Source organism: Brassica napus, chromosome A1, assembly GCF_020379485.1.
Source record: "Brassica napus cultivar Da-Ae chromosome A1, Da-Ae, whole genome shotgun sequence".
In the NCBI taxonomy this organism is placed as follows: domain Eukaryota; kingdom Viridiplantae; phylum Streptophyta; class Magnoliopsida; order Brassicales; family Brassicaceae; genus Brassica; species Brassica napus.
The window spans coordinates 3,198,167-3,212,922 of NC_063434.1; the positions used below are offsets into that span (position 1 = coordinate 3,198,167).

A 14,756-nucleotide genomic window follows, 5' to 3' on the forward strand; every position below is an offset into this window, starting at 1 on the left:
CGCAGATGCATGTGCGCATGTTTCAACCTCAGAATACGCGTCAATGCTTGGTATTGGGACGCTTATATGAGAAAGCTCACCCAAGGAAACAGGGAGGTAGTCAATGGAGTAGTCACAAGACAAGTTCTTTTGGTGTGAATCAATCTAAAGGATTATTACCTTTCAAGAAGGAAGAAGCGGTGAAGGGAAAAGATAATAACCCTCCACTGCGAAAGTTTCTCTCTAGTGCAGAGATGAGTGAGAGAAGAGCAAAAGGTCTGTGCTATTACTGTGACGAAAAGTATACACCAAATCATTATCTCAAACATAAGAAGACGCAGTTGTTTCTGTTGGAATATGAGGAAGAAGAGGAGTTGGTAACAGGAAATGAGCAGACAGAAGAGAGTGAGGAAGAGAATGGAACTGGAGAGTTAGCTCAAATATCGGTTAATGCGGTTTCAGGAGTATCCAACTACACTACAATGAAAGTGAAGGGCGTTCATGGAAAGAAAAACTTGTTCGTGTTGATAGATTCAGGGTCTACACATAACTTCATGGACAAGAGGATTGCAGATTTGTTGGGATGTAAACTCCAACCAACAGGAAGAACTAAAGTTTCTGTAGCTGATGGCAGTAAGATCGGTGTGTGTGGGAAGATTGAAAAGTTTAAATGGCAGTTTCAAGGTCATCATTTTCAAGCTGACTTTATGGTGATCTCATTGGGCTGTCATGATATGGTGCTAGGAGTGCAGTGGTTACACACCTTGGGTCCTATAACGTGGGACTTTCAGGAGCTTCAGATGCAGTTTAAATGGGGAAGGAAGAAGGTAGTGTTGCATGGAATAAAACCTGGATCCGTGCGTGAAGTAAAAGCTAAACGTATTGAGCAGATGAGAGAACAGGAGGCACAGTTACAATTGATATACGTATCTGACGAGATGGAGGAAGCACAATGGAGTTTGAATGTAGTGGATGTGGAGAAGAAACCTGAGGAGGAAGAGTTGAACCTTGCAAAGTTATTGGAAGAGTATAATGATATATTTCAAGAACCAACTTCACTTCCACCTTACAGAGAAAACCATGACCACAAGATTACGTTGGCAGAAGGCTCAAACCCGGTGAATCAGAAGCCTTACAGATACGCGGTTTATCAGAAAGATGAGATTGATAAAATGGTCAAGGAACTGTTAGATGCTGGTACGGTTCAACCAAGTTCAAGCGCTTATGCTTCTCCGGTAGTGTTGGTGAAGAAAAAAGATAATACATGGAGGCTTTGTGTTGATTACCGGAAACTCAACAATATGACTATAAAGAACAGGTTTCCAATTCCGCTGATAGAGGACTTGATGGATGAATTGGGTGGATCAAAGGTGTATTCGAAAATTGATTTAAGAGCAGGTTACCATCAGGTCAGAATGGATCCAACTGATGTTCATAAGACAGCTTTTCGAACACACAGTGGGCACTATGAGTACAGAGTTATGCCTTTTGGTCTCACAAATGCCCCAGCTACCTTTCAAGGGTTGATGAACGGAGTGTTCAAAGAATATCTAAGGAAGTTTGTGCTGATTTTTTTTGACGATATCCTGATATATTCATCGTCATTCTCGGAGCATTTGAAGCACCTACAAATAGTTTTTGAGCTGATGCGGATTAATCAGTTGTTTGCTAAGAGGAGTAAGTGTGCTTTTGCAACTTCAAGAGTGGAGTATCTTGGCCATTTCATTGAGGCAAAAGGCGTATCAACTGATCCAAGTAAAGTGAAAGCCGTACTTGAATGGCCAGTGCCGAAGAATCTTAAAGCATTGAGAGGGTTCCTTGGTCTTGCTGGATACTACAGACGTTATGTTAAGGATTTTGGGGTGATTGCTCGTCCTTTGACAGCGTTGACAAAAAAAGATGCTTTTTCTTGGCATGATGAGGCGCAAGAGTCATTTGAAACAGTGAAGAAAATGTTATGTGACGCACCAGTATTGGCGTTACCACGTTTTGATAAACAGTTCGTGGTGGAAACGGATGCATGTGGTACTGGTATAGGGGCAGTTCTAATGCAGGAAGGAAGACCACTGGCCTATATTAGTAGACACTTGAAAGGAAGACAACTCGCATTGTCGATATACGAGAAAGAACTGTTAGCGGTGATCTTCGCGGTGCAGAAATGGCGACATTATCTCCTAACGCAGCATTTCATTATCCGCACTGATCAGAGGAGTTTGAAATACTTATTGGAGCAGAGATTGAATACACCGATTCAACAACAGTGGCTTCCTAAACTACTGGAGTTTGATTATGAAATTCAGTATAAGAAGGGGAAGGAGAACTTGGTCGCTGATGCATTGTCAAGGGTACAAGGATCTGAAGTATTACATATGGCTATGACGGTACTTGAGTGTGATCTAATGAAACAGATTCAAGAGGCTTATGAGTTGGACGCTGCAGTAAAACAGATTATTGAAGAGTTGAAGAAAGATCCGAAAGCAAAGAAGCATTTTGCTTGGAATTTGGAAATCTTAAGAAGAAAGTCCAAGATTGTAGTTCCGGCTGTGGAGAAGTTACGAACTACAATCTTAGAATGGTTGCATGGTTCTGGCCAAGGGGGCCATTCAGGTCGTGATAAGACGGTACAGAGAGTTAAAGGTATTTTCTACTGGAAGGGAATGTCGAAAGATATACAGGCTTTCTTGCGAAACTGTGTAGTTTGCCAACAATGCAAGTATGAGACAACAGCTTCTCCGGGACTTCTCCAACCATTACCAATTCCTGAAGCTGTGTGGACTGACATCTCAATGGACTTTATTGATGGTCTTCCTCCTTCTTTTGGCAAGACAGTGATATTGGTCATTGTGGATCGGTTCAGCAAGGCAGCTCATTTCTTGGCGCTGCGTCATCCTTATACTGCATCTTCAGTGGCTCAACTCTTTCTGGATAACTTCTTTAAACTTCATGGGTTTCCACGATCGATTGTAAGTGATCGAGATGCTGTGTTTGTCAGTGACTTCTGGCAGGAACTCTTTCAGCTGCAAGGATGTAAGCTAAATCTATCAACGGCATATCATCCTCAAAGCGATGGCCAGACTGAGATTGTCAACAAGTGCTTGGAAACATACTTGAGGTGTATGACTAGTGACAAACCTCAGATGTGGTCTAAGTGGTTACCGCTTGCTGAATATTGGTATAATACTACATATCATTCGGCGGCTTTAACCACTCCCTTTGAGATCGTTTATGGTCAGCAACCGCCAGTGCATCTGCCTTATCTACCAGGTGAAACTAATGTTCAGGTGGTAGCTAAATGCCTACAGGAACGTGAAGATATGTTGCTGATTTTAAAGTTTCACTTACTCCGAGCACAGCATCGTATGAAACAAATGGCTGATCAACGGAGGAGTGAGAGGAAGTTTGAAGTAGGAGATTGGGTCTTTTTGAAACTTCAGCCGTATAGACAACGCTCAGTGGTTGCGCGCGTTTCACAGAAGATCTCTCCTAAGTATTTTGGACCATACAAGATTGTGGAGAAGATGGGAGAGGTCGCTTACAAGTTGGAGCTTCCTGCTACGACACAAATTCACCCTGTGTTCCATGTGTCTCAGTTAAAACAGTTGGTGGGGGATGTAAGTGTTGCTAATCAACTTCCGGATGTGATCTACGAGGCAACTTCGAAGGAACCTGAGTATTGTCTTGAGAGGAAGATGGTTAAGCGCCAAGACAGAGCGGCTACGAAGGTTTTGGTTAAGTGGAAGAATCAACCAGAGGACGAGGCTACATGGGAGTTTTTATATGACTTACAGAAGAAGTTTCCTGAGTTCAACCTTGTGGACAAGGTTCTTTAACGGAGGGAGATTTGTTACGGGAATAATGAAGGGGAAAACAGAGACACGTGGAGGAAGATAAGTGATCGAGAGTAGCCATTGAAGGTTGTTACAAACAAACGCGTGAAGAAGAAGAAAGAAACACGTGGCGAGTTCTTATTAGTTACGCCATGGATTCTGTTACAAGTCGTTTCCTTTAAATAGATGAAGTCATAGTAGTAAACGATTATCTGAATTCATTCTTGTAAACTCTTCTAAAGTTGGACTTATCTCTTTCAATCTATCGATTCATTCTTTGGAGAAGATCCTTCTCTTCCCGAGATCTTCTACAGGTGAATCTCGTTTCTTCGTTTCTTGAACGTTGATTCGATCTATCGGTAACTGGTTTTACCTTAACATGGAGAAATAATTGTCAAAGAAGAGGTACGCAAACGACGTTAAACAGCTGCGCCTAGGACCAAAACCATTAACTTCGAGACTCTACGATCGATAAAATTATTTCATTAAAATAATGGTTTAATCTCCCCCATCAAAAGACATTATAGAACGAAAAACATTACAGATAAAACAAAATCGCATGAAAAAACTCGGTGACAAAATAGTGTCTTTACATATGCTTTAAACGCCTCCCTCCGCAGTAAACAGATTCAACCAACAAAAGATTGCTCAAGAGAGATACCAACGTGGTCTAAACCTGTTACCTTGTGTGCTAAATTGTAACAATTAATCGGTATTGTGTACCGGGAATTACACCCGGTTAAGGAGTGTGAGGATTCCACGTATAACATATATATGTATGGACTGGATCGGGAAAAGGTTTTGGGAAGAAGATATGAATATTATTCAGCTAACCTCAGCTACTACCCTTTTGTTTGAGGGTGATTTTGTCCCCAAGACTTAGAGCAATCCCTTGCGTCTTGCTCCTTATCCTTATGTAGCCACTCAATGCTCCATCAGTTTGCTTCTCGATACTCACATTCACAAGAGCATCCTCACCAAACACACTTTTTGCATATAAGTTTGCCGACAGGAACCCGCATTCTCCTTCTATTGCAGATCTGCAAACAGAGAGAAACATCAATTAGTAACAAGAGTTTCGGTCTATAAATGGAAAGAAAATAAGAATCGGAACTTACGGGGGAGTGAGACACTTCATGTTTGTGGATTTGATTATGTGGTCGAGGAACTCTCTTTCGTTTTGAATCGTGGTGTTCACAGCAACCTGACATGACGACCAAGACTGAATCGTTAATAACCAAACTCAAAGAAAGGTACAGTGTAACAGGTGAATTACCTTGTTTTCCCATTCGAACTCTGCCCACATGGTTCTAAAAGCAACCTCTGTGCAAACAGCAGGGGAGATATAGTCCATGATATCAATGTGTATGTCGTTGAGTACCACGACATTTCGCTCCATTACATTTGATGTCTCATAGACGATATTCCCGAATATGACTCCAGTCTCTGTGGACGAGACCTTGATGTTTGCTTTTATCTGCATGTTCGTTCCCGGTGCCAGACTATAGTTTTGAGGACGCTCAACGAGCTTGAGATCACCCATGGTTGCTAACTCCAAGCACAGATTCTGTAGGGTTTCCTTTGTACGGTTGATGACAGTAACTTGGAGTGCGATGTCATAGTGATGGACGGTCACATATGCTTCAGCATAGACTGGATCACTGAACCCTGTGAGTTGAAGAATGCGGTTTAGTTTGTTCGCATCGTTCTCGTCCTTGGTGAATTCTCCAGTTGCACGCTTTAGATCATCTTGTACCTGGTCTTCCAGCTCAAGTTGACTCATTCCCTGAAAGAAACTTATTATCAGTACTTTGATCTACTGACAACCAATATATGTATATAAACAGCCATTATCAACTTCTGTTGTCCTTTCAAAATGAGAAAGCAAAAAATGGATATGAACAGTACAAGAAAATAAACACAACCTGAACAGGTTGCGTAGGAATTGTTCACAAGGGAGAAAACAATGAAGCCAGCTTAATTTAGAAAATAATATTGTTACCTTCCGGCTCTTCAGATGGAAGAAGTCAATGAGATCATCAGGTTGGGCATTAGTTGTTTGGGCCATTGCCTTAAGTTCAGCCATCTCTCTAAGCTGTTTTTCAGAAATCATCTTGACAAAACTCTGGCGACAGGATTCCAGCCATATCTTTTTCATTTCATCATTCTTATGGCAAAGCAATTTTATGCACAAGACAATCCTCTCATATGAATCATTATCAATAGGGTGTGGAGAAGCAGGAGATTGACCGAGTTGCAACACAGAAACCATGATCAACAACGCCTGTGAGACTGTCTTGTTCACTTCAGTTTTAGATGACTGAACCTCTTCCAACCTAAGAACAAGTTTAGTCAGTGTGCAAGCAACAACTGCTCCTAGGAAAAAATCACCAGTTAGAAGCAGCGCTCTCAAATTTCCAGAAGCCAATGATCCCTGAACAACTGTTGGTGAGGAGAATGTGGTTTCAGAGGCTGCGCTTTGGGTAGCGTAAGTTCCATCAGCAAGAATCACAGGTTTTCTAGAGGACACCATGGCGGAAGAAGTTGGCTGAATTTTGTTCGATGCCTCAGTTGGCTCAGACTCCTCCGAAACAGAGTAAAACGGTAACTCCCCAAGGCATTGTGTAATGGTGGAAATGCCACTCTCAACTTCCGAAAGTGATAAACAATACTCCCCAATAATCCAAAGTGCACAAGGGCAGACCTTTCCTGCGCGGATCTGATAGAACGTGTCTAGCAACCTGGTTATAATTGAAACTCTTAACTTGGGATTCGTTTCTATTATCTCTCGGACAAATGAAATTACGTCAAGTGCTGAAGCCACATTGCTATCTCCCAAGAAATCCATTAGAAGATGGACCACTGTGCTTGCAACTTCGGGGAACTTAACTGCACAAGCATGAATTGCTTGAATAAGCATTTGCCTGTATTCTCCATTCTTCTCAAGCTCTCCACTCTGTGTCTTCACGACTTCTTTCTTCAACATTTGAACGACCTCATTGATATTGTGATGAGTAATCAAGTCAAGGGCAATGTCAAGTGTCTTCTTGCGGATATCAAGGTTCGGGCTTGAGAGTGCTCTGAGAACATCTATTATCAACTCAACCATGATATCTCTGTGCAATGACTTAAGCTCACTCAACCGATCGAGCAAAATAAGCTTCACATTGTTGTCACTCTGAGAAAGAAGAAGTTGACAGTATGTGTTGGCAGCAGCTCTAATAGCAGTAGGGGCAGACGAGAGAGAAACAAGAGTCCCAGCACATTCATAGATAACTGCAGAAGAAGTGGCGCTTAACAGAGAAATAATAATCTTAATATATTTCCCCTTCTCTGTTGGTTTAGTCTTACAGACACTTCGAATCAACTCCAGCACCACCATCTGAAGCGATTCATTCCAGTCTGAAACCTTGTCAACGTTGCTCAGAAGATAATTCACAGCTCGTTCTTCAGCACAGGTAAAGAGCATTAGAAATGCATTTCTCTTGGCAGACGGATCTTGTTCTGTTGACAGAGCTTTCTCGATCATTTCAGGTGCATCAACGAAGAGTTGGTCGCCATTTGGAAGCTTATATATCGACATGATGGCCAGAATATCATTCCTACGAACAAACGGATGGCGGTGCTCCAGATTTTGCAACACTGATGGAGTCAAAGGCTCCACTATTTCAGTCTCCTTTAACCGGCAGAGAAACCTCAGTGTCACTCCACGAATGTACTCATTCGGATGCTGCAGATTATTACGAAGGTTCTGGCATATCAAAATCATCTCAGGCAGGACCTTCCCCCTAGAATCCGTCTTTTCAATCAGCTCCAGGTACAGCAGCAGAAGCTTTTGGATTGTGTGGTCCTCAGAAGGAAGCACATATCTTATAATCGTTATGAAAAGCTGCGGAATGGTTTCTCCATTCAGCAGAAGCTTAAGCGCATTCTTCATGGCATCAACTTTCGCTTCCACATCATTTCCTTCGAGAGCTTCTTTAATCTCTTTGGCAACTGCTGGAGTCCCTTTGTCATAGTATACAAGCAATGTACTAGATTTTTCCATCTTTTTTCACTTCTGCAACAAAAAGCGAAAGAGAAACCAAAATGAAGAAAACTTGTGAGCAAACATCACAATTACACAAGAAAAATCGAAAGATGCAAAACATAGACAAAATGTAAATACTCAGATCCATCAATAAACATCACTTTTACCAACTGCGATCAAAACATTATGATCAATCATTTTTGTAATCGATAACAAAGCTTCGGATCAACTAAAATCAAAAAACAAAATGCAGCAATCGAATCTAGTCTCACTCTCTCAGCTGCATAAACATGAAAAATCGGGAATGTAACGGACTCGGATCGAGATCAAACAAAAGGACGCCCAAGCAATGTAGATTTACACAAAAGAAAAGGCAAAACGAGGATCGATCTCTACAAAATCTAGATCATGTAACGAATGTTTAGCAGAGAGACGAACCTCAGAGGTTAGAGATCCAGAGAGAGAGAGAGAGGAGGTGATCGAAGGAGGTGCAACGCTAGAGAGATTTCGGATCTCAGAACACTCGCAAACACAAAGTGTCAAGTGAGATAAAATGTATGTATTTATTGGTGAGATTCATCGTAACGGAAAGAGCGAGTCAACCTCAACGGCCCATTAATTAAAAGCCCAGTCCGATACTAGCGCCATAGCGGTCCCTATATTTCTAATTATTTTCAAAATAAGCCCAAACTTATAAAATGATCGTAATTAGGCTAATATCAAACCGGATTTTACTGGACCCGGTTTACTAAAATCGTTAACTAAACCAGGTTATACCAAGCATACATAGATTCGGGGAAGACGAAGAATAGGGTTTTGCGATCTTCGGGAGGAGAGACGAAAATGGCGTTCAGAGGGAAAGAGATGATGAAGAAGCTGGTGAAGAAGGTCGGAGCGGAGACTCTGACCCCTGAGCTGAAAGAGAAGCTCAAGGCTTGCGTTCCCGATTCCAAAGTCGTGATGGGAAGAGCCAAACGCGGTCTCTACGCCGGCCGCCATATCCAGTACGGTAACCGCGTCAGTGAAGACGGTGGCAACAAGTCAGTCTCTTTCTTGATCTCTTTATTTGTATTTGTGTATTCGTGTTGAAGGTTGCGTTTGCTTTACATCTTGCTATGTTGTTGAACTTTGCTTTAGAGCTTGTGATGCTTTTGCTCTACATGATGCATCTGTGGAAGCTACTTGTTGATTTTTTTTAGGAATGCTTTCTTGATTTAAGCATTTAAGCAATGCAGCAGTGCATTTTCATTGTTTAGCTCTTGATGCGTTGTTTCTTTGTTGAACAATGCATACATGGTTTGGTGAAATTTATTTCCTTTGTTGATAGAAATGTAGGATCCAAGTATCTTTGTGTGATGAAAGTTACAATCTTTATCTGTGTTCGTTGTAAGTAGAATATGAATGTGCTATGTGAGGTTATATTTCTCTCTGTGCTTCTGAATGGTTTGGTAACTTTTTTTTTGTTAATCTCAAAGTTGTTAACTATATGGTTTGATTTGAACAATGCATACATGGTGTGATAAAATGTATCTTCTTATGTAGATAGAAATGTAGTGTGTGATGAAAGTTACAGTCTTTATGTGTTTCCTTTTGTAAGTAGAAATAGAATATGGATGTGAGTTCGTATAATTCCTCTCTATGATTCTGAATGGTATGTTAACTGTTTTGTTAATCTCAAAGTGGTTAACTTTGTGGTTTGATTTGAGAACAGGTCGAGAAGGTGTTGGAAACCTAATGTTCAGGAGAAGAGATTGTTCAGCTACATATTCGACCGTCACATTAAAGTCAAAGTCACCACTCACGCGCTCCGCTGCATCGACAAAGCGGGAGGGATAGACGAGTACTTGCTGAAAACGCCTTACCAGAAGATGGACACTGAGATGGGTCTGTTCTGGAAAACCAAAGTGGAGCAAAGATACGCGGAGCTAGGTCAGATGGAAGTGGCTTTCTTCACTCCTGAGGATGAAGCCAAGTTCGAGCAAGGGTTTAAAGATTTGAATATAGCTAAGAAAGAGGCTCGTAGGGAAGCTCGCAAGGAAGCTAGAAGAAAGATGTATGGCGGAGAGGAGAAGGGTGAGGAAGAAGCTTCTATTGAAGCTGGAGGGTCAGAGTCGCACCAAGATGATCATGGGTGGTTAGAAGCTAATGCTTAAGAGTGCTAGCTAGCTCTCCTTTTCTTTTTGCTGAGTTTCTTCAACATTTTGGATTTTGGAAGAGGGAGGTAAGTGATGTTGTAGGTCGTAGGTTCGATCCCTCCCCTGCGAATTATAACTCAGGTTTTGAGTTTGATCAGTGTCGAAAAAGACTTTGTAATAAACGGTTTACACCTCCTTGGTAGTGGATTTCTATTTCCATAATCATATGGTACATCAACTTTTTTTTCTATTTTCTTATGACATTTGTTACGTTATTAAAATTGAAGTACCATTTTGACTTCACCTTTACTTCTTCTTAGTATTTATCAACTTGTACCATTGATATTAACAAACTTTTTTAAAATAAATGGAAAATTAATTATAATTAATGAAATATCTTTTTAGAAAATGTTAGTTACCTTAAAATTTTAAAAACAATCTCGGTAGATATGCACAGTCAATGGCAACAACTAATTATAGAAAATTATATTAGCTAACGTTAAATCACAATGTATTTTTATTATGTGCATAAATAAATCAATGGTTATATTGTTTAATGATTTGATTCCAACGAATCTACAGTTTTTACTTTTTATTATAAACGCTGATTTTTTTTTTTGAAAAATAACTGTAAACCGTGATTTCATAACAATATAGGGAAAATCGCATAAAAAACCTTGAAAGTATCATTTACTAGCACTTTAAACCTTGAAGTTTTTTCGCTAGCACTTTTAACCTTCAAAGTGACATTTTTATCATAAAAAACCTCCAAACAAGAAAAATGACCGGTTGAACAGGTTAAAAAAAGTTTTTTTTTTAAAACAAAATTATTTAATTAATAAAATAAACCAAAAAATTAATAAAAATCAAAAAATTTAACAAAAAACTCACAAATTAAAAAATGAGAAAAATAAATAAATATTTAAAAATTAAATAAAAAATAACAAAAAGTTCAAAAAATAAATAAGATCAAATTAAAATGGAGAAAAATAAAAAAATCATAAATTTAAAAAAAAAGTGAAATTTTTTGAAACTGTTTTTTAAATTTTTATTTTTAATTTTTTAGTATTTATTTTATAAAATTTTAAACCTTAATTCCAAAACCTCACCCCTTAAATCTAAACCCTAAAGCTTGGATTAATTAACCCAAGGGGTATAAGTGTATATTTACCTCTTTAATGAAACTTATTTTTGTGACTTTGAGCCTTGATACTAGTTTGAGAACAAAAACTTGGTTTGGTGTTATCTTAGTCTTTTTTTTTATCAACTTATATCTCCAATGATAATTTCCGACATTATATTTGAAAATGAAAAAAAAAACTTTTTGAATTTTCAATTTTTTGAAATTTATTATTATTTTTTCTGTATTTTAATTTGTTCTTATTTATTTTTTAATTTTTAGTTATTTTTTATTTAATTTTCTAAATCTTTATTTATGTTTCTCACTTTTTTTAATTTATGAGTTTTTTGTTAAATTTTTCGATTTTATTATTTTTTTGTTTATTTATTAATTAAATAATTATTTTTTGAAAAAAAAACTGTTTTTAACCTGTTCAGCAGGTCATTTTTCTTCTTTGGAGGTTTTTTATGATAAAAATGTCACTTTGAAGGTTAAAAGTGTTAGTGAAAAAACTTCAAGGTTTAAAGTGCTAGTAAGTGACACTTTCAAGGTTTTTTATGCGATTTAAAAAATTTATAGATACTCACTATTTTAATTGTCGTTATTAATGAACAAATATATGGGACACTAACATCTAAAATATTTATATCCTCGTATTTATTTATCTATTTATACTATTAAACCAGAATCTATATAAAAATTATGCCCTTTGTTTTTCAGATTTAATTACATTTCAATATCATTGCCATTTCTTTATTATATTTAATATAAAAATTACCAGCATTATTTTTAACGACGGAGGTAGAGAGGGGGAAAGGGGCAACTGCCCCCTATGAAATATTTAAAATTTTGTATTTTCATTGATTATTCAAAACATTTATGGCTTAAGTGATAAAATTTATGCTAATGACCCCTATGAATTTGAATTTAAATCTTACTTTGCCCCCTATAAAATTTTTGTTTGGCTCCACCATTGATCATATGAAGCAACAGTACTAGCATTGAATTTGAATCTTTACAAATATATATATATATATAACTTTTATAAGGACGGTATTGTGATACGATAAAAAAATTACAAATATATTACTTATATAAGATTAAAATTTTATTATTTAATTAATTTATGTTAGTTTTACTAAATAATATAAATTTATAAAATTTTACAATTTCTAAAAAAAATATTTTTATAAAATGACTATTTAAAAAAAAGTGTACACACGGCATTTTTGTCAACAAAATTAGCTGATGTAGCATCAATATGAGTAAAATTAGATGATATGAATGCTGATATAGTGACGTGTATGATTTTGCCGAAAAGATAAACATCATGTATGTTATTTGAAAATTTTGAAAGTTCAGATATGTTTTTGCACGTGACATAAGTAAGGTATGGATTGAATATGTTAGGCATGGAATAGCTGTTTTCCCTATATCAGCTTATAGAAACATATATTATACGATCCTCCAATATATGATTACCGAATTTAACTCCTCATTAAATTGCATCCATAATATTAGGCACTAGATTTTAGATTTTAAAAACTACTATTCTTGCCATTCATTTTTAAGTTCACAAAAATTACATATAGGTGATGTTATTTAATCACGTATTTTAATAAAGTTTAAATCTAAACAGTAAACACAATCCACTGTTATTCAAATGTTAATTCTAAATTCTATTTTAAAATCTAGTGTTATTCAGTGAATGATTTAAATCCAGCTTTTAAAATCTAGTGTTATTCAACTTTCAAGGATTTTAAAATTCTTTGTATTTTAAATTAATTTCAAATCATCTCTTATGGATTCTCATGAACAAATGAATGAATTCAAAATCTGAGGTCTACTGCAGAGATTTTAGAATTCATCAACTTAAAATTTTAAAATTTGATAGATTATAAAACATTAATAATTGATTTGAAATCAGTGATTGAATAACACCTCCATAGAGTTATTAATTATTAAAAATTTGGAGAAATATAGTAGTAGATTATCTTATTAATGTTGGTAATAAAATTAGTTTAATTATATCAAAAATGAAACCAACAAAATTATAAAACAAATTTACTTTAATAGCATTGTCTTAAGTTTAACAAAATATTAATATCGATCGTTTTCAAGATCACTTCTTAATTATATAAATATTATAAATTAGCATCATAACATATATTATTATCTTAAAAATGATCATCCTAAATATATATAACAACTACTACACATATACAAAAAGACATTATATAATTTTCTGAAATATATATGTTACAAAAGATAATATGTTATAAAATTAGGTATTTTAAAAACAGAAAATTTTAAATGTTCAAAATAAGAATCCTGAAAAATAAATTGAAACTGATTCCGGTTAATGACAATATAATAATACTTTTTTGTCTAAAATCTTTATGGACAATTCTCTTAAATAGACTATTTTCAAGTTTTGAACACAAAAATAGATCGCAAGAAGAAAAATGACCAAAATGTTTTCTTTAATAGGTAAAAATACCCTAGTACCCTAGATATATATATAAAAAAATAATTAAAAATAAAAATTGTTTTTAATAGTTTTAGATTATATGTTTTCAAATTCAAACTTTTTTATAATTTGTTTTTCAAATTTTCTTTTTGTAATTCGAAAATACTTTTTGAAACTATTTTTAAAGTTTTTATTTTCAAATTTTTAATATTTATTTTTTATTTTATAAAATTTTAAATCTCAATCTCAAATTTCCACTTGTTAACTCTAAACTCTAAGGTTTGAATTAGTTACTTCTAGATGTATAAATATATATTTACCTATTTAATGAAACATTTTGGTCATTTTGATTCTTAGAATCTATATTTGTGACAAAAACGTTTTTATTGTTATGGTAGGGTATTTTCTAATCTTTATTGATTTATGGTGTTTTAGGCCATATTCAAATGTTTGATGTTCGTGTATATAAGAAAAAGAAACGACGAGACTATGGAGAATTGTCTGTTTTATCGCTTTGGAGACTATTTCTTGTTGGGCTTGGCCTTAACTTAAAATTCTTGGCAGGTTAAACTGCATGGATTAATGAACCAGAAAGTAAATAACTATTATCGCGGATTCAGTTTAGTTTGAAATATGCTTTGATACCAATTTGGTTACATTACCAAGCAACTCCCCATGACGTATCATAGTCTGTACGTCACGTTACCGTCCATTGGCACATCAATTTGGTTTTTGATTTGCTTTAATTAATTATATATACCTTGGGTTTATGAAAGTATAATATTTCTAAGTAATTATAGTTACCTATTCACTTCATGACTTGAACCAACATAAAATCCATACTGTGTCTTACGTTTCTGTATAAAACTATATTTCATTATAAGATTGACTAAAGTTATTTGAAATTCTACAAAAAGAAAGTGTGATTCTCTGTATCCAGCTGCATGCTTTTTGTTTTGCGCTACCAACGCTGCGATAACATTAATAAGGCTGCAATGACAAGAGAAACACATATTTTTTGGTCAACAATTTTCTATTTTTGGAGTGGGATTTTGTCCAGTCATATATTTATACATCAATATCAGTTTTCACTGAAAAAGGAAAGTATTAAAATAATCAAAAGAAAGTATTAGTGTAGCGACACTAAAACTATTAATAGTTTCTGTTTATTTATCTGCGTTTCTGTTTTTCTTTA

At 35.9% G+C, this 14,756-nt stretch overlaps 2 protein-coding genes across 2 annotated transcripts; one reads left to right on the plus strand and one right to left on the minus strand.

The window, feature by feature from the left end:
- Nucleotides 1-4,274: 4,274 nt before the first annotated feature.
- On the minus strand, nucleotides 4,275-8,400 carry LOC106374275 (coatomer subunit beta-1). Its single transcript, XM_013814369.3, has 5 exons — nucleotides 8,275-8,400; nucleotides 5,809-7,866; nucleotides 5,083-5,592; nucleotides 4,925-5,010; nucleotides 4,275-4,846 (listed from the first exon to the last, which is right to left on the minus strand). Exons 2-5 carry the CDS (start codon nucleotides 7,852-7,854, stop codon nucleotides 4,642-4,644), a joined length of 2,847 nt encoding a protein of 948 aa, XP_013669823.2. The 5' UTR covers nucleotides 7,855-7,866; nucleotides 8,275-8,400; the 3' UTR covers nucleotides 4,275-4,641.
- Nucleotides 8,401-8,619: 219 nt separating this feature from the next.
- On the plus strand, nucleotides 8,620-10,218 carry LOC111212141. The gene is made up of 2 exons (XM_022713570.2): nucleotides 8,620-8,876; nucleotides 9,548-10,218. Exons 1-2 carry the CDS (start codon nucleotides 8,680-8,682, stop codon nucleotides 9,987-9,989), a joined length of 639 nt encoding a protein of 212 aa, XP_022569291.2. The 5' UTR covers nucleotides 8,620-8,679; the 3' UTR covers nucleotides 9,990-10,218.
- The last annotated feature ends 4,538 nt before the right edge of the window (nucleotides 10,219-14,756 follow it).

What these genes read in the sequence shown, in the direction of transcription:
- LOC111212141 (XM_022713570.2), top strand. Translation starts at nt 8,680, where the DNA reads ATGGCGTTCAGAGGGAAAGAGATGATGAAGAAGCTGGTGAAGAAGGTC. An exon ending in AGTGAAGACGGTGGCAACAA is followed by an intron (nt 8,877 to 9,547) that starts GTCAGTCTCTTT and finishes ATTTGAGAACAG; the next exon opens with GTCGAGAAGGTGTTGGAAAC.
- LOC106374275 (XM_013814369.3), bottom strand. Translation starts at nt 7,854, where the DNA reads ATGGAAAAATCTAGTACATTGCTTGTATACTATGACAAAGGGACTCCA. An exon ending in TCCATCTGAAGAGCCGGAAG is followed by an intron (nt 5,593 to 5,808) that starts GTAACAATATTA and finishes AGTTTCTTTCAG; the next exon opens with GGAATGAGTCAACTTGAGCT. An exon ending in AGTTCGAATGGGAAAACAAG is followed by an intron (nt 5,011 to 5,082) that starts GTAATTCACCTG and finishes TCGTCATGTCAG; the next exon opens with GTTGCTGTGAACACCACGAT.